This window comes from Thalassophryne amazonica, chromosome 2, assembly GCF_902500255.1.
Source record: "Thalassophryne amazonica chromosome 2, fThaAma1.1, whole genome shotgun sequence".
Classification (NCBI taxonomy): Eukaryota; Metazoa; Chordata; class Actinopteri; order Batrachoidiformes; family Batrachoididae; genus Thalassophryne; species Thalassophryne amazonica.
The window spans coordinates 108,967,631-108,987,077 of NC_047104.1; the positions used below are offsets into that span (position 1 = coordinate 108,967,631).

Genomic DNA, 19,447 nt, shown 5'->3' on the forward strand with positions numbered 1-19,447 from the left:
AAACCTTCAAAATTTATGCATTACTTTAAAACATATATCTGATATTTTCAATTTATAAAACTTCAGACGTGACATTAATTTAAATAACTTGTCCAAACGTTTGTTAGTTTGGTTAAAATTTTAACCATAAGTTAAAACTGTATGCCCCTGGATGACTTGGGTGATATTGCCAGCATATCAGTAAAGGTTCAAGGTTCAAAGGGTTTATTGTCATATGTACAGTAAGAAATGTATTTCCCTGTGCAATGAAATTCTCTTCTTTGCTGCTCTCACCGGGTGTCTATAATAATAGTCAAAATAGGCATAAAAAAAAAAAAAGACTAGTTCTCCTTTGTTTGCAGAGGATATTGCTGTTTCTTCTGGAACCAGTTCTTCTCTGTTTAGGGAGGGTAGAACTGCGCATCTACTATAAAACATTTAATAGGTAGGTACTCAACTTATTTTAGATTTCAAAGATGTTTCTAACTATCCAGCTTTGTTTACCACTTCTGCAAAAATACGTTAGCGGTTTAAAAATTATTGAACCAAAACTTCTCAGAAGATAATTAGTCCGATGGTGGTTTTCAAAGTTATCTGAAAAGCTAATCCGATAATGAAAATATTATCTTCGATAATTAGCGGATTAGTGGAACTGTGCCCACCACTGCTTACTGAAAAGAAAAAGAAGATGAAGAGTTTGAGCATTCTGTCCCCACAGTTAGTGCGTTGTTGAGCCGTGTCTAGCAGAAACTGCTAGCTGTTGTGGACCGACTGTCTTTGTCCTTTCTGAGCATTTTATTACAAATATCTGAAATAATTTGCCTTGCTGTTTGGTTAGTTGTACTAACAAACCACCTATGAAGTCTGTGCTTTTTTAACACGTACAAAACTTTCTGGTGAACTCCGCGGACATCAGCTGACAAGGAACTCATTTTGCACTTTCTAATAGCACTTTATAAAATTAACTTTATTCATAAAAAATATGGCACACAGTCTGGGATCATTGCACGCCCATGGGCAGTCATGGGGCACTCTGTGAGATGTTCTTGCTTGGTCTGTGTGGTATTTGTACATTTTCCAGGCTTCGTGATTCTTCTGCGGAAATCAGGTGCAGCTTCATACTCCATGGTGACCATGACGATCAGGGTGGTTTGTGAAAGGATACCAAGCGGACTTTGTGAGGTCTTGATGACAGCTGAGCACCTCTTTGGCGTCATGCCGCGTTCGATGCAATTTCATGACTGCACAATGACTGCTGGACAGACTTTTCAGCAGTACTATACAGACAGGTTCGGTGGGACTTAGAGTATAATTCATATCTAATATATATATATATATATATATATATATATATAGAGAGAGAGAGAGAGAGAGAGAGAGAGAGAGAGAGAGAGAGAGATGGGTTTTCATGTGACGTATCGGTCACGTGACTTTTTGCGCCCCGCGGCCATTCTGGATTACTCTATTGGTTCATGCTATGGTGATGAAAAGCGCCTCATTTTCGTCAAGGCAGCACAAATTCAAATTCATTCCGTGATGGCTGCATGAAATTAAAAGTGAAGCGGGGATGTCGGGGGTAGTTATGGTTAGGGTGGAGGGAAGGAGTAAGATTAGGTTATGGTTAAGGTTAGGGTTAGGGTTGGGGGGTGGGAGTAAGGTTAGGAATAGTGAGTTTAAAAAAAGCCCTGTCACGAAAATTTGACTCATTTTGTCACTGGAGCACAAAAAAAAAACTGTGAGCCTGGGCTGACATAAACAGTGCCATAATATTATTCCTTTGTAGGACATGTTCCAAAATTTCTTGGCTTGCCATAGTTTCCTGGTACATGAGTCTGTACTGTATTTTTGAATCCTTTGAAACACCCATATTTGAAAGGTGGCACTTGTTGGACGTTTGAGGAATATGCATCCATATTAAATTAAGAATTTAAAATTTTAAGGCTGCTGTCAGTATATGGACAGTATGTGCTGTAGTGCTTATTTTTTAAATATTGTCCTTACACCTCAAATCTTTAGTTTCTGTATTTTAGCCATTCCCAAAAGCTACATTGCACCATGTTTGATATTCTTTTTTAACCCTACTTGCTGCATAATTGCTACCTTGTGTAATAGTGTTGAGAGCAGGCCTGTCCTGAGACAGTGTGTAAAAGTTTGCAGTGCCGGCTGTGTGTCCGTCTCTGTTGAAATTTTTAAATAAAAGCACAGATACTTTGTAATTACTGAACAAAACAGAAACTAGGAAAACATTATCTGGAGTGTACTCGAGTCCCACATGTTAAGCATCCCATATTGTTGTCTCAGGGACTCTTTCTCATGCTACATTGTTGTTTCATACTTGCATCCCAAATAAACCGGACAGAAATACACGTCAAGGTTGCAACGACACAGAAAAGATCTTCACATGTTGTCACCACAAAATACATTTTTGATGATACACATTTTTTTATTTCACACTTTTTCTGATAATTAGTTTAGATATTTGTGTTGAATCCTGCTTTAAAACAACAGTAACAACAAACAGACATTGGCAAAAGCATTACATCCTTCAGTGAGGTAATTATGACTGACAGCAACAAAATGCTTCTTGAAGTTACAGTTTGAATTCAAACATCACAACAATGAAGCGAAAAGGTCAAATTGTTTTCCATGAAGTGTTTACTGCCTCTCCCTCACACACACACACACACACACTTGATGCACCTTGGGATTTGCACTGTTTTTAATTTATACTCTCATTCTTTAGAATACAAAGGGCTGGTCACGTGAGTGGAAGGTATGCATGACTGTATTTTTCTCACCAGATTTGCAAAGTAAAATGACTGTTACTGAGTGCTGGTCTCAAAGTGTTAGCAAAATATTGATTTGCTTCAGTACAGAAGTGTTACAACGGGTGCCAGTTTTCTTGAGTGGAACAATTATGCAAGTAAGAAAAAACAGTGGATTTACAAGTTGATCTGCCTTAATGCTGCTTTAGCACCTGGAATGTTATTTGTTAAAGGCTCAGTTCACTTTTTCACAACCTTTCCCATGTTAAAATATTATCAAGCCTGAATGCTCTGCTCGCCTTTCAAGCACAGAGGTTTTTTTTTGTTTTTTTTTTTGCTGTTTATAGAGCATGTTAATCAGATATGGCTTTCACGGTGTGTGTACAGTCTGCATGTACATGCAACAAAGAGAAAGTCCTGCTGGAGACTGTAACGTGAAGTGGATGAGAGTCCATGACTCTCCCACGATGGGGCACCACTTGATCGCAGGTTACTCCCCAGCAAAGCCGGTACCTACAGTATATGCAGTTGGGTGGACTGGGACAAGGTAGATGAAGTGGCTTGTCCACGAACACAGACAGGTACTCTGAAGTGGATATAGCTGGAACTGAGCCATGGTCTATAGTTTGGTTGTCTAACTCCTGTGCCACAAAGAAACCTACAGTACGCACAACAAAACTGAATTGAAAACAATTAAATGAAATAAAATTCAACACTCATGACAACATACAAAACTTCACCTTACTGTTTCACTGCTTCACCTCAGGGAGCTTTGGTCGCTACTCCCCATTTGTGTGTTTTTGGACATTTTATCATGGGTGTCTATGGCAATATGCTCCTTTTTGTGGCCAGCCTCAAGTGGCCAGGCAAGGAACTGCAGCTTTTTCTGTCTTTTGTGTGGCTTCATTATAAATTTCTGATGCTTACCACTTGACAGTAACTAAATATGAAGCGGGAGTGAATGACTGAGACAGGTCTAATGGACAGTCATGTTTCCGGTCACTCTGAGTTATTGATATACTGTATAACGACATACTATATGTGGACATGGCTCGCCCTATTGATTTTATTTTTTCCTTGTGAAAATCCTTTCTGATGAAAACTGCAAGTCAGGAAATGTTTGCACTGCAGCCATGAAAACTGATACAGGTAAGCTAAAATGTAAATTAAGACCAAGACTTATTAAAGCTCATATTTCTTTAAATTCTTAAACACATCTGTGTGTTTAGACCCTACAGTGATTGCTTATTGGTGCCTGTAATTTTTTAACCCTCCTCCTGCATGCTCTGGCTCACAGTAGTACTTGACCTCATGTGGATATGTTGGTCTAAAAATGAGGTTGTGGTTGGTTGGTTGGTTGGTTGCGGTGTGTTGATACCATCGGTCACCAGAATGTGCTTGTGCTTTGGACTAAATAAATAAATAAAACTTGCATCTAAGAACACATCTAGTCCAGCACTGTCTACTGGGTACTGTATAAATGAGACAGTATGTCAATATGATACATATAAAATTCATCATATCTTCAGAGTAGTTCCTATTGTGTGACAGTGCAGTGTCGCAAGCAGTAAGTGTGCTTATCTCTCAAGTAAAATATCTTAGTGTCTAGCCGCCATTCACCTTATACAGCTGGAGCTGTATTAGAAAAACCATTTATTAAAATGGGAAATGGGAGCAACACAACAAAATGTCATTGAATGGGATACAATTATAATAAGTAACAACTGCACTTAAATTCTACAAAAATAATTAGTTTTATAATTAGTTTTATTAGTTTTAGCAGGAAAAAATGACGAGTTACTGGTTTCAAATGAATTTTTTGTTGTCGTTTTTTTGTTTTTGTAAATTACAACAGCTTCACAGCTTAAAATTTAAAGGATGTCCTGTAAAGAAATTTCTGTATTTTTACTGCATTTTTACTGGGACAATGCAGATGAAGTGTCTTGATCAAGGACACAGACAGTTAGCATAACAAGAAATCAAATTATTTTATGTTTTCAGTTTATAGCAACCCAATTCTTATCTTTTCTTTCTTATCTTATCTATTCTTTTCTCTCAAAAATTCTTGAAAGGGTAGTTGTAAAACAGCTAACTGATCATCTGCAGAGGAATGGTCTATTTGAAGAGTTTCAGTCAGGTTTTAGAATTCATCATAGTACAGAAACAGCATTAGTGAAGGTTACAAATGATCTTCTTATGGCCTCGGACAGTGGACTCATCTCTGTGCTTGTTCTGTTAGACCTCAGTGCTGCTTTTGATACTGTTGACCATAAAATTTTATTACAGAGATTAGAGCATGCCATAGGTATTAAAGGCACTGCGCTGCAGTGGTTTGAATCATATTTATCTAATAGATTACAATTTGTTCATGTAAATAGGGAATCTTCTTCACAGACTAAAGTTAATTATGGAGTTCCACAAGGTTCTGTGCTAGGACCAATTTTATTCACTTTATACATGCTTCCCTTAGGCAGTATTATTAGACGGTATTGCTTAAATTTTCATTGTTACGCAGATGATACCCAGCTTTATCTATCCATGAAGCCAGAGGACACACACCAATTAGCTAAACTGCAGGATTGTCTTACAGACATAAAGACATGGATGACCTCTAATTTCCTGCTTTTAAACTCAGATAAAACTGAAGTTATTGTACTTGGCCCCACAAATCTTAGAAACATGGTGTCTAACCAGATCCGTACTCTGGATGGCATTACCCTGACCTCTAGTAATACTGTGAGAAATCTTGGAGTCATTTTTGATCAGGATATGTCATTCAAAGCGCATATTAAAACAAATATGTAGGACTGCTTTTTTGCATTTACGCAATATCTCTAAAATCAGAAAGGTCTTGTCTCAGAGTGATGCTGAAAAACTAATTCATGCATTTATTTCCTCTAGGCTGGACTATTGTAATTCATTATTATCAGGTTGTCCTAAAAGTTCCCTAAAAAGCCTTCAGTTAATTCAAAATGCTGCAGCTAGAGTACTGATGGGGACTAGAAGGAGAGAGCATATCTCACCCATATTGGCCTCTCTTCATTGGCTTCCTGTTAATTCTAGAATAGAATTTAAAATTCTTGTTCTTACTTATAAGGTTTTGAATAATCAGGTCCCATCTTATCTTAGGGACCTCGTAGTACCATATCACCCCAATAGAGCGCTTCGCTCTCAGACTGCAGGCTTACTTGTAGTTCCTAGGGTTTGTAAGAGTAGAATGGGAGGCAGAGCCTTCAGCTTTCAGGCTCCTCTCCTGTGGAACCAGCTCCCAATTCAGATCAGGGAGACAGACACCCTCTCTACTTTTAAGATTAGGCTTAAAACTTTCCTTTTTTGCTAAAGCTTATAGTTAGGGCTGGATCAGGTGACCCTGAACCATCCCTTAGTTATGCTGCTATAGACGTAGACTGCTGGGGGGTTCCCATGATGCACTGTTTCTTTCTCTTTTTGCTCTGTATGCACCACTCTGCATTTAATCATTAGTGATCGATCTGTGCTCCCCTCCACAGCATGTCTTTTTCCTGGTTCTCTCCCTCAGCCCCAACCAGTCCCAGCAGAAGACTGCCCCTCCCTGAGCCTGGTTCTGCTGGAGGTTTCTTCCTGTTAAAAGGGAGTTTTTTCCTTCCCACTGTAGCCAAGTGCTTGCTCACAGGGGGTCGTTTTGACCGTTGGGGTTTTACATAATTATTGTATGGCCTTGCCTTACAATATAAAGCGCCTTGGGGCAACTGTTTGTTGTGATTTGGCGCTATATAAAAAAATTGATTGATTGATTGATTGAGCCACTGAGCTACCTGCTCCACATATTAATACATTAATCATGATGAATTAATTTTTTTGTTGTTTTTTTTTGGTGAGAATAACTTATTAACAACACAGCAGACATGATACTTTCATCGGGTACTCCCTGGGGATTTGATGGAGTGATTATATTTAACGATGCATGTTGTGCTTGGTGCCATCATTAATATGTAAATATTAATGTTCAAATACTAATGAGGTTGATGTTGTTTTTTGTGATCATGACTACTCATGGCCATTATGTAGTACACACTTTGTACATTTTAGGGTTGTTTGGTGTATTTTTTGCATATTAATCAATATGAAATTCAAGTGTCTTGTTTATTTGATTTCACACAAAAGTATAACATTGAAGAGTTTTTGTTTGTTTTCTACATGTTAAATCATATCATAGTGAAACTGTGGTGGAAATGACATTGAAACCAGTTCTAAAGCAGTACAAATTCCCCAGAGTTTTGTGACAACAGATTAACAGACTCTCAGTGTGTAGATCCGGTGTACCTGGTCTGCAGAAACGTGATCTAGATTACTGACAACTCCAGTTTATCTTGTGTATCCAGACTTTTCCCATTAGTGTGCCGAGACAAAGATCTCAGCTAGACATAGAGGACAGCCCTGAGTCAACAGGGTGCAGACCGAATCACATGACCTCACAAAGACCGGACAGATAAAGACAGGACAGCGTCTCTCTCAGAACTTTCAGCAAAACATCACAGTCTTTGTTCCTTACTGTGTTAAGTGTGAGTTTACGTGTGCGCATGCACATTAACAATGAGCTTTCCATTTTTTGAGGGTGGGGGTTGTGCACATTTTGCTGTTTCACTCTACATTAATCTTCTTGCTGCAGGAGCCGCAGGGTTGAGTGAACCCTGTGATGCAGCCAAACGCGGGCCTGTATGTTTTCCATGTGCCTGCTCTTCCATGAGCGCACCTGAGCTCTGAGGCCGTCTGTTGCCAAGGGTGATGGGCCCCTGTGCTGTGTATGTGTCAGAATGGGAGAGAAAGCAGAGTGGAGTAGGGATGCAGACAGAGTTGATGGCACTGGAGTGTCACAGATGTCTTCATCTTCTCTCAAACTGCATCATGGGTCTGGATGAGGGCGAGAAGCGAAATGCTTCTGTTTGTTTTAGCTTTCTGCATTACGGAGAAATCTTTACAAGCTTTGGTTGATTTGTGTTTGCTGACGTTCTGAGCCGTCATGTTAAACATCCTGTTGTCAGCCCTGATGGATCCTGAGAGACGATTAAGGAGTTTCAGTAGGAGCGAGTGGCTAACGTCTATACTAGTATGTATCATACATGTGGCATACCTGACTTTAGTGACTCTTTTTCAGCTATTTTAAAAGTCTGTGATGACCTGTTGTGATTAAAACCTTGTTATAATCAAAGGAATGTGTGTCTCCCTGCTATAACAGGTCTTTGATCCTCCTGTGACTGTAGCCTGACCTTTGTGGAGGTCATACTCTGCTTGTAACTCTCAAACCTGCTCTGCTCGTCCACTCTGTAGTTTACCCTTGTAGGATTATATCTGGAAGTAATTAAGCACTTGGACCACCTACACCGTAACTAAGTGGTCAACACATAACAATTAGAGCGCAGGTTTGATGGAATGTTATTCACCATGTCTCTGTGTTCATGTATTCACTGTTTGCATGTAATGAAACTGCATATTTGAACATCGCACAGCATGCTCACTATTCTGCTGCATATCTTGTTTGGTAGAAACGGAGCGTAAACTATGAAACAATGCAGGCTGGGATTGTTGAATCCTGTGGTGGGTGGGGTTTGGTTTAGGAAGTCATAAGAACTTAACTGAAAGGCATTTGTGGTTTCCTGTGAGGTGGCTTTTTAACCACAAGCACATTGCCAACTTTTTCTTGTGTTGACAACTTTTTAACTCTTTAGGTTGCTGTAATTATTATTATAGTATTTTTTTTCTGTAGTATTTGTAAGCTACTTTGATTTTCCACTGGTATGCGTGATGTTGCCACCACACAAGTCTTTGCTGGTTGGATTCTTGTTTATTCAAAACAAACAAACAAATAAAAACTGTAGTTTTTAAAAAGGTTAATTAACTGTGGAATGGAACCATTTCAAAGTTCAATATCTAACCATTTTTATCAAAATTATTTGACCTATTGTGTGTCATACTGGGAAGAATTACTTGAAATCCATTGCGATAAAAGTACTCATTGCTTGTAACTAAGAAATCTCTTTTCTAACCACATTCAAGTACCACAAAACTCAATCAAAATAATTGTATATCTTTCCATCACTTATGATTTATGGCAATAGATAAATAAATAAATAAACAAATCAAATAGAAATAATACAAGAAATAGCAGGAAAACAACTTTTACTACTGATGTGTATTCTTTAAGACTCTTCCACACACTGAAAACATTGTTTTGTCCAATGTCTCAGAGAACCATTTGACAAATTCTTTTGCTGATACATCAATGTTTTAAGTCTTAATTTAGTCCATTATCATGTCCTAAACATTGTTCATTCATTTTCTATATCCACTTCCTCCAATCAAGGAGGAGCTGGAATCCATCCCAGCACTTGTAGGACAAGAGGCAGGGTACACCCTGGACAGGACACCAGTCTAAAACTGGCCCACACAGACAGACAAACTCACTCACTCACTCACTCACCCGGTCAATTTGAAGCTTCCAGTTGACCTAATCTGCATGTCTTTGGATGTGGGACAAAGCTGGGGCACCCAGAAGAAACCCACACCAACACAGGGAGAACATGCAAACTCCACACAGAAAGGACCAGGAAGCAGGAAGCGAATCCAGAACCTTATTGCTGTGAGGCAACAGTGCTAACCACTAATCCACCGTGCTGCCCGCTGAACATCATGTTTATTTATTTCTGTAGTTTTGGCTGGCCTGCCATTTCTTAAAAATTTAATTGCTGTCTCATCACAATGAATTCTTGACAGCTTACACATATCTTGCAAGTAAACTGATCACTAACTTTATGTCAGTTTAGCAAGTCAGTCACACAGTGTAGAAGTATGTGTTGTCACTCCTCTGAATGTGCTTATTTTGTTTGGTGACATAGAAGGAGTAAAATATTTAATTCATCTCTCAGTCCAGTGAATTCATGCAGTACTTTTTTTTAAACATTTAGCCATAATAATAATGGTTTAATGTTTTTTCCCCCCAACAGAATAGATTTATTTCTTTTCATGGTGATACAAAGCATACTAGTTATGTAACAGGTGAAGCAGCTTCAGAGAAAAGAGAAGTTGCGGGTTCCAGTCTGCAGAGCTATGGCATGGTGACACTTGTAACCTGCAGAAAGTCTGCCTCTGGCAGCAGTAACCTCTAATCAGTCATTTGACAGCAGAGTGGTGACACACTTGTGTCTGAGTGAAAAAAAAAAAGAAATCCAGAGAATAACACCCATTTTTACCCAAGGCCATCAAATATGTCCATCGGGTATTGCGAAGGCTTTGCCTCTGTCCATCCTCCTCTGCAATAAATCCATAGCATAAATTCCACAAAAAGCACATTGCAGTCTTCAACAGAAAAAAATTATAAGATGACAAAAGATACATTTGAGCTGCGTGGAAAAAAGTCTGGTAATAAGTGCAAGAGTACTAAATAGACTGTGAGGTGTAGTATTGTGCGGTACATGCGCACAAGCACTCGTGTCATGGGACTTGCCTTTACTCAGGTGTGGTCAACAATAATGGAAGGAAACACAAATTTTGTCTGCTATTTTAATTAGGCTGGATTTCCTTCTTTTTGGAATCGGGATGAAAAATCTTAGCAGTGGGAGGCCGGCTTTACTTCCCAAACTTGATCATGGAATAGTTGGCATTAAAGTTTGAAGAATGGCTGGCTTGGGAACGCCTTGGGGTTCCCCCGGAGGAACTGGGGGAGGTGTGTGTGGATCGGGAGGCCTGGGCGGCTTTGCTTGAGCTGCTGCCCCCGCGACCCAACTCCGGATAAAGTGGAAGAAAATGGATGGATGGAGGGATGGATGGTTATTTTCAGGGTGCAGAAAAGGCATTTTAAAATAATTTTACAGCATTGAAAGATATGCTATTTAACTAATGTTATGATTTTTACATGACCCCCATGTATAAACAAGGAAGAGGAAATGTGACCTGGTGTCGCAGACCAATCAGTCTGCCCCTAAAAATCGGTCCACCTTTTGCATCTGCGCATACGTCATTTTGGATCACAGCAGCACGTCTGAGACAGAGTCTCTTCACCCAAAGCGGCCAAATGGATTATTGGGATTATTAACCATCAGGTGATAAAGGTAAAACCTCTTAAATCATTCTAAAGTTAGTTTTAAGCAGAAACAAGGCCGTTTTAAGCAGAGACTTGATAAAATTCCGTGAACCTTTGAAGTGACCGATGCGCAGTGAACACATCAGCTAGCAGCTCATTTAGCTGCGACACTGTGATCGCTTCTGCCGCCTTTTATGAAGAAATAATGCTGAATTTATGTGTAAATGATGTACAAAAGCTTCACATATCTGTCACTGAGATAGATGATGACTGGAGTGCAGTTTGAAGCAGAAACGAGGTGATAATCGGTGAACCGCGTCATCAGGGGAGACCGATTTTTAGGGGGACCGTTCAGTCATATTTTGCTTTGAGGGAGGCAAAGCAGTGGGTGTGAGAGGAGTTTGGAGTAACCATGGAGAAGGACTTTTAGTCGCCACCAAGGTGCTTCTGGCAGACCATGAGGCACCTCAGGAGAGGAAAACAGTGAACCATCCAAGCTGTCTACAGTCAATCAATCAATCAATCAATTTTTTTATATAGCGCCAAATCACAACAAACAGTTGCCCCAAGGCGCTTTATATTGTAAGGCAAGGCCATACAATAATTATGTAAAACCCCAACGGTCAAAACGACCCCCTGTGAGCAAGCACTTGGCTACAGTGGGAAGGAAAAACTCCCTTTTAACAGGAAGAAACAGTAAGGATAGGAGTCTGTTGACCTCAACTGAGGAGGTAATCGGGTGCTGTATGGAACATTTTGAGGAACTCCTGCATCAGACTGGAGCTTCCTCGATAGTAGGGGCAGAGCTGGAAGCTGATGGGGGTAGGGCTGGATATCAATCCAAAATTTTGATACCGGTATCAATTTAGATACCTTGCCTTCGATATTGGTTCCTGAATGATACTTTTTTTTTCCGATACCAATTTTATAAGATCAATTCTAACAAAAAGAAAACTACATTACACATAGTACAAATCTTGAGTTTTATTTTTCAGCTTTGGTAATTTTCCACTCCAAGCAGTTTTCTTACAGAAAAAATAAGCAACAAATAATTTCCAGTGCAAGTGTTACTTATAACCATAACAATCCCAATCACTCTTAAATTCCAAATCCCTCTTCCCTCTTATTTTTATTCCCTCTCGATTCCCTTGGACCTCCACATAAATGTTAATTATGGTATAAGGAGGTGGTCCAATATCTTCCCTCAGGGTCAAAAGAAATATAAGTTAAGGAATAGTACATTTCTAATATGTATATTATTTATTTTATTTTCCCTTTATGTTTAATTTGCAGCCATAAATGACATTTACTTCAGTGGTTTGATGAATCTGTTGCAGCATATGACAGAAACTTCAGTGACTCCATAGAAATTTTGCAGCTTCCTCAAAACTTGACCTTTAACAGGTCTTCTTTTCTTTGGTGTGGTCCTTTTCTTTCAAAAGTCCCCCCCCCCCCCCCCCCCCCAATAGCACAGGTTCTTTTTGAATAGTTCGGAAAGTTGATCCTGATTTCAAAACTGGTGCAGATGATGGCCGAGCTACTACCATGTGACATGCCCACCTCTTCCACAATTTCTCGGATAGTCACATGACTGAAAAGCCACCAAAAGCCGTCTGAATCATCCGAGTGGTGGAAGAGGTGGGCATCATTTTTCGGAGTCCAGCATGTCCTGTGAGACTTCAACACGGAGTTGCTTTTGCTCCGTCAGCAGCTTCGTGCCGCAGCCATCGGCATGAATTTCGCTGCAACTCTTTTCATGGCCAAATCTTCTGTCACAGTGGAATGTGCCAAAAAAGTGCTGATGTCCACCTCTTCCGCAATTTCTCGGATAGTCACACGATGGTCCCACATCACCACAGCATTCACTTTGGAACTGATCTGGTCATTTCAGCATGTTGATGGCTGACCGGAGCGTGGCTCGCTCTCCACCGTTGTGCGGACGTCTTGTGCGGTTGTACCGCTCCTTAATCTATGTGATGCCCATATGATCGTCACCGAAAGCCGTCTGAATTATCCGAATGGTTTCCACCTGGCTGTCGCCCAGTTTCTGGCAAAATTTGATGCAGTCGTGCTGCTCTAGTCGTTCCGCCATTTTCCTTGCAAAGAAAATCCGGCGAGAGACTACACCCATCCTCACACAAGGCTGCTTACCAACAAATGACACAATCGACAGGCGTGAAAAAATTCACGCATGCACACGAAGGTTCAAGGTTGGCTCATGCAAGCACACGTGATTCAAATTCATCAGGTTTTTGCAAAAAATAAAAAGGTCGGATACTTTTCTAACAGACCTCGTATTTATTTCTCTCAACAGAGGAAAGGTGGCCCAAAAAATGATTAGTTTAGAAGACTGTCCCATCCAACTGATGAGCGTGCGTTGTGTCTTCTCCAGACTATCAGCTATTTGATAACATAACTCAAGTGTGTCACATTCACCTGGGGCACAGTGAATCGGGGCACAGTGAATCAGTCTAGAAGGTGATTTACTAAGCCCCAGTATGAAGTGGATGACAAATATTACTTGTTGAAGCTTATACATTTTTCCATGAATTATTTCTATAATTTTTGTATATAAACAACTGTTTTCACGTTTGAACAGAAATTATGACAGTTGTATTTATAATAGTTTCTAAAGGACTTATATCACTATATAAGACACTGACACATTACATAGCTGGTTTGCTGGATTATAGTTTGTATATGCATCAGCATATATTTAATCATTTTAAAGAAATCTTTATAATCGTGTTTTTTTTTTATATTCTAAGTTGATTGACTGTGCCCCAGGCACTGATTCACTGTGCACTGTGAATTAGTGTCTGGGGTACAGTGAATCAAAAATTTTGAAATTGATTTTAAACACCTATAAATTACACTTGGGGAGACGTAAATAACACAACTTTATAAACAATAACTTGCTGTATTAAATCCACAATACATTGACCTAAACCTATGCATAATGTGTTTATGCTGTCACAAAACATTTCTGACACACTGTGCCCTGGCTTCCCCTACTCCTATAACTCTCTCAGCATGCCCATTGTGCAAATGTCATTTTGGAAGAGGGTCCTAAAATGTCCTGTCATTACCCAATAAGTGATTTCTTGCTTAAGGATAATTTTGTGTGTTTTTCTTTTTTTTAGAGTTCATATTTAAAGCGTGCCGCCCTTGCATAATCCCGAACACAGTAGTGACAGAGAACATTCAGCATCAAGAAGGGCAGCAGTAGCGTCGCCTCTCCTCTCTTTACTTTACAATTCTGTCCCGTGCACTTTATTTCCCGGGATAACCAGGGGAGAACCTTTTTAACCGCGGTTATAAACAACACACGCAAAAGGCAGAGTCGACACGGGGATAAAGTAATGAATAAAGTGACAGTTTCTACTGTAATATAATTTATTATGAGAGCCTTTTTGTAGGTTTGTGATCAATGCCCCCATTTTTTCCAGGAGAGGGCACCCCTCCGTGTGTGGAATGGTCCGCTCCGGACGGACACGACGCGGTGGTTAGCGCTCAGTGCTGAGGAGGAGGAGGGAGAGAGCTTTACTATTCTGCCATTGCTGCACCAACATACACACACACACACACACACACAGAGGGATGCCTACTCTTACCAACTTTTTATCCAGAGCTTAGCGAGGAAACCGACGGCCTTCTCTTTCCTGTTTTTCCTCAACTTCCTGCTCCTTCGATGACTCGGTACCTGCCCGGGGACAGGCTAACATTCGAGCAGTGGAAGATAAGATAATGAACTTTAGACTTTTCGTGACATGGTCCCCGACGTCCTGGATAAAATAAAATAACAGCGTAGCCCGGCGTGGCGGCTGCTGGGCGACAAATTAAAACTGGAGAGAAATCAGCGCTGTGATAAACCAAAAGAGACACCAGAACAACTTTCAAACTGTTTGTTTCGAAACGGAATAGGAGTGCAAAATGTCCTCCAAAGCTTCCAATAAGGTGAGTACCTGCCTGACCGGATAAGAAGGTTTTTTTTTTGTCCCAGCCAGTGTAGAAACTGAGTTTCTATAAGTCGTTTGGTAGATTAGCAGCTGGATGGTGCTTTGAAGACTGTTGTAGTAGTAATTGATTTCTTAGTGTGTGTGTGTGTGGCCTGCGGTTATTCTGAAATCTACACCTTAGAGCCTACAACCTGCCATGCTGATTTTTTCAGTACTTTACCAACTTTCATTCATTTCACTTATTTTAGATGTCAAAATGTATCTGACGACCAATAAAAACCCAGACCCCAATTTTTAAACCGTAGTTTTTAAGTGAGAAAAGACAACCTGTTGATATTTAGAGTCCCAGTCTTACTACAACCCCTGGCAAAAATTATGGAATCACCGGCCTCGGAGGATGTTCATTCAGTTGTTTAATTTTGTAGAAAAAAAGCAGATCACAGACATGACACAAAACTAAAGTCATTTCAAATGGCAACTTTCTGGCTTTAAGAAACACTATAAGAAATCAGGAAAAAAAATTGTGGCAGTCAGTAACGGTTACTTTTTTAGACCAAGCAGAGGGAAAAAAATATGGACACTCAATTCTGAGGAAAAAAATTATGGAATCACCCTGCAAATTTTCATCCCCAAAACTAACACCTGCATCAAATCTGATCTGCTCGTTAGTCTGCATCTAAAAAGGAGTGATCACACCTTGGAGAGCTGTTGCACCAAGTGGACTGACATGAATCATGGCTCCAACACGAGATGATGTCAATTGAAACAAAGGAGAGGATTATCAAACTCTTAAAAGAGGGTAAATCATCACGCAATGTTGCAAAAGATGTTGGTTGTTCACGGTCAGCTGTGTCTAAACTCTGGACCAAATACAAACAACATGGGAAGGTTGTTAAAGGCAAACATACTGGTAGACCAAGGAAGACATCAAAGCATCAAGACAGAAAACTTAAAGCAATATGTCTCAAAAATCAAAAATGCACAACAAAACAAATGAGGAACGAATGGGAGGAAACTGAAGTCAACGTCTGTGACCGAACTGTAAGAAACCGCCTAAAGGAAATGGGATTTACATACAGAAAAGCTAAAAGAAAGGCATCATTAACACCTAAAAAGAAAAAAACAAGGTTACAATGGGCTAAGGAAAAGCAATCGTGGACTGTGGATGACTGGATGAAAGTCATATTCAGTGATGAATCTCGAATCTGCATTGGGCAAGGTGATGATGCTGGAACTTTTGTTTGGTGCCGTTCCAATGAGATTTATAAAGATGACTGCCTGAAGAGAACATGTAAATTTCCACAGTCATTGATGATATGGGGCTGCATGTCAGGTAAAGGCACTGGGGAGATGGCTGTCATTACATCATCAATAAATGCACAAGTTTACGTTGATATTTTGGACACTTTTCTTATCCCATCAATTGAAAGGATGTTTGGGGATGATGAAATCATTTTTCAAGATGATGCATCTTGCCATAGAGCAAAAACTGTGAAAACATTCCTTGCAAAAAGACACATAGGGTCAATGTCATGGCCTGCAAATAGTCCGGATCTTAATCCAATTGAAAATTTTTGGTGGAAGTTGAAGAAAATCGTCCATGACAAGGCTCCAACCTGCAAAGCTGATCTGGCAACAGCAATCAGAGAAAGTTGGGGCCAGATTGATGAAGAGTACTGTTTGTCACTCATTAAGTCCATGCCTCAGAGACTGCAAGCTGTTATAAAAGCCAGAGGTGGTGCAGTCCTTATTCTCTGTGAAGCCCGTAAAATTTTCAACCAAAAGCCAGATAAATTTTTCAAATGGTTTCCAGGTGCCAGTCTCTAACAGCTTCTGAAAAAATTCTGATGGAAAAAAAGTCCAAATCATTCCGCCATTTCCAGACAATGAAAATCCGACGAGAGGGCGGGACCACTCCTTCCACAAGGCATGCTCACAGGCGAATGACGTCACCGACAGGCGTGGAAAAACTCACGCATGCGCACGAGGGTTCAAGCTTGTCTGACGTAAAAACATATGAATCAAATGCATATAGTTTAAAAAAAAAATAAAAAGGTCTGTTACTTTATTGACAGACCTCGTATGCTAATTAAGTAGGCTTTGCTCAGCCCTACTACCCACCACTTAATACCAGCTCACCAGCAACAAATCATTCAATGTTGGAACAGTTATGTAATCCGGATAGCCAAGTGAAGTGCATTGAGAATAGCTGGTCTGTGTTAAAGGTTCTGGCCTGTTTTGGGCCCACTGCACAGGTGCAGCTGGAAGTGCCAGAGGAATGTAACTGTTTGGCTTAGTAGTTCGAGCCATGGCATATTTTCTCGACAATATTTTCAGTTTCCTGCGATGTAGTCCTGCTTAATTTATTGCACCTGGGTCAGGTCAGATTTTGACAGACAGCATAATGGTCTTCAGGATGTATTTGTAGGCTTTGATCATGCAGCATTTTTCCTGCGTTAGCAGAATGCCTTCAAAACAATGCTTTGATAATGGCATTAGAAGGAGATTTGTCATAGAATAAAAGGTATTTCTGACACAGGTTTGACTGGGTTAGTCTTCTAGCATCAGAATATTATTATTATACTACATGTTTACTAGTTTATTTCTTTGATAGGGATTTTCTTTGGTTTGACATGAGTAATGTGCTGTGTTTGTCTATGTGAGATGGTGATATTCAGGTTTGGTCGGTCCATCCAGTTAGACGAAACCAGCTCTGTCATGTCAGCTGGTGACGTTTGCTGTAATGTGTGATAGCTGTGGTGACATCCTAACATAAAATTTACTTTTGAATAGTTTTTTTTTATATAGTCTGTAGGTGATAACATGCCAAAAGCATTTCAAAGGTTCATTTAATTTTGCAAATTTATAAAATAAATGTAGTTTTATTTTGTGAGCAAAATAATAGAACTGATTTCTTTCCGTTTCTGTGAAGCAGTTGTGGCCGGTACTCTTGCTTTGTCATACTATTTGGATTGTGGTTGAGATTGGCTCACAGATTAAGGAGGAGTTTTGTTCTGCATGAGGTGAAATTTTGAAGATGTCTGCAGCATCATAGACAAGGGACAGTTGCTTCTGTGGTTTAAGCAACACGTTATTATATTTTATACTATTGATTCTGCACATTAAAGACCTGTTCTCAATTTCATGGCTTTGCATCCCAGAAGGCTATGGTTTGACACTGTTTCTGAACCTTGACAATTGTTAGAGGGTCTGGGAGGGTGTTTGACTGTGATAAACCAGGATAATCTTTCATTGTGCCATGTTGTTTTGGCTGTGGCAGGACTGTCAAACTTTTGGAGCATTGCTTTTTTTTCTGTCACAAATGTAGACATACTTTAGTAACTCCATGTATTTCTATGGCACCTGTAACTAGGGATGGGCGATATGGCCAAAAATCCATATCACGATACACACTGCAACCTCTTGCGATAACGATAACGATATTATCACGATACATAAATTATATAATAAATCATTTCAGAACAGGTTACATAGACCCTGAGGAAAGCCAAATGGCTAAATATATTGAAAGAAAGATAGAACATAGAATGTAGGCATACAACATTTATTATGCCCCCACTGTAATAATACAGAAAGCTGTAGACATAATGTTGATATAAATAAAAACAAAAACAAAAGGTGTCTTTTTAAAGAACAGACACTGTACTGAAAATCCTTTCAACATAGTTAAATTTTGTTACCTGAACTGGTACTGTGAAGTAGGTTAACACTTCCAGTATTAGGCATAGCCTTTTTAAATGTATCAGTGTAGTGCACATATACTTCAAATGAAACCATTAAAGTACAAAATTAAAACTTTTTTAAAACAAATAAAATACTTCCAGTATTAGGAATAGCCTTTTTAAATGGATCAGTGTAGTGCACATATACTTCAAATGAAACCATTAAAGTGCAAAATGAAAACACAATTGGAATACTTACAGTATAAGGCACATTGTTGGGTATTTTCTCCTCCAAACATTTTTAAAACCTTTAACAAGACAAACAGAGTCAAGAAACACCAGTGAGACAGAAAGTCAAATTTTACGCGCGGAGTGCGGCCAGGCTGTACACCAAGGCTACACTAAAGTCTGGCCTGCTTTTCCGCTCTTTTTATTAAGAGACGCCCTCATCACATAAACAAGAAACTTGTCCTAAGGGTGGGGGTAATGACGCAAGACAAGTTTCTTCCCATAACATAAACGCATACGTCAAGTGCAGCTGTAAGGAAGAACACTTCAGGTCAGCACATCTCGTTCGTCTGTTGCAGTTATCAGCTGTTTTGCATCTGCCTGGAACACTAAGCATCACAATCAGTCAAAATTCAACCTTCAGTTCTTTTACTCCCAGTCGTTAGCGGCTACGAAAACAAAGTTATGTTATAACAATAAGTACATCCAGTCCTTCATTCCCAGTTCAGATTGACCCCAGAGTGCTAAAACAAAATTGAATTCTCAGGATTGCATTAAGACAGGTGCAAAACAGCACATCTCCGTTCTCATGAGAAAGAAGACAAAGCTAAAACAAGGTTGAATAACACGTACGTTCTCAGGGTGAAGTGCAAAACAGCACAACACCGTTCTCATGAGAAAGAAGACAAAGCTACAAATGTTTAACAGTGATAACATATATATATATATATATATATAAAATCCTTAACATTTCCCACCTGTTTATCACCTGTTAAA

At 39.6% G+C, this 19,447-nt stretch overlaps 1 protein-coding gene across 10 annotated transcripts in view; it reads left to right on the forward strand.

The window, feature by feature from the left end:
* tjp1a (tight junction protein 1a) overlaps positions 1-19,447 on the forward strand; it is a 423,741-nt gene that overhangs the window by 196,857 nt on the left and 207,437 nt on the right. Inside the window, exon 1 of one of the 10 annotated variants that reach the window (XM_034191518.1) lies at positions 14,307-14,757. The exons of the other annotated variants lie outside the window; for them this stretch is intronic. Coding sequence (XP_034047409.1) covers positions 14,734-14,757 — 24 coding nt within the window. The 5' untranslated portion in view covers positions 14,307-14,733. Of the gene's footprint in view, positions 1-14,306; positions 14,758-19,447 lie in introns of those variants that run through there. 10 annotated transcript variants of the gene reach the window in all.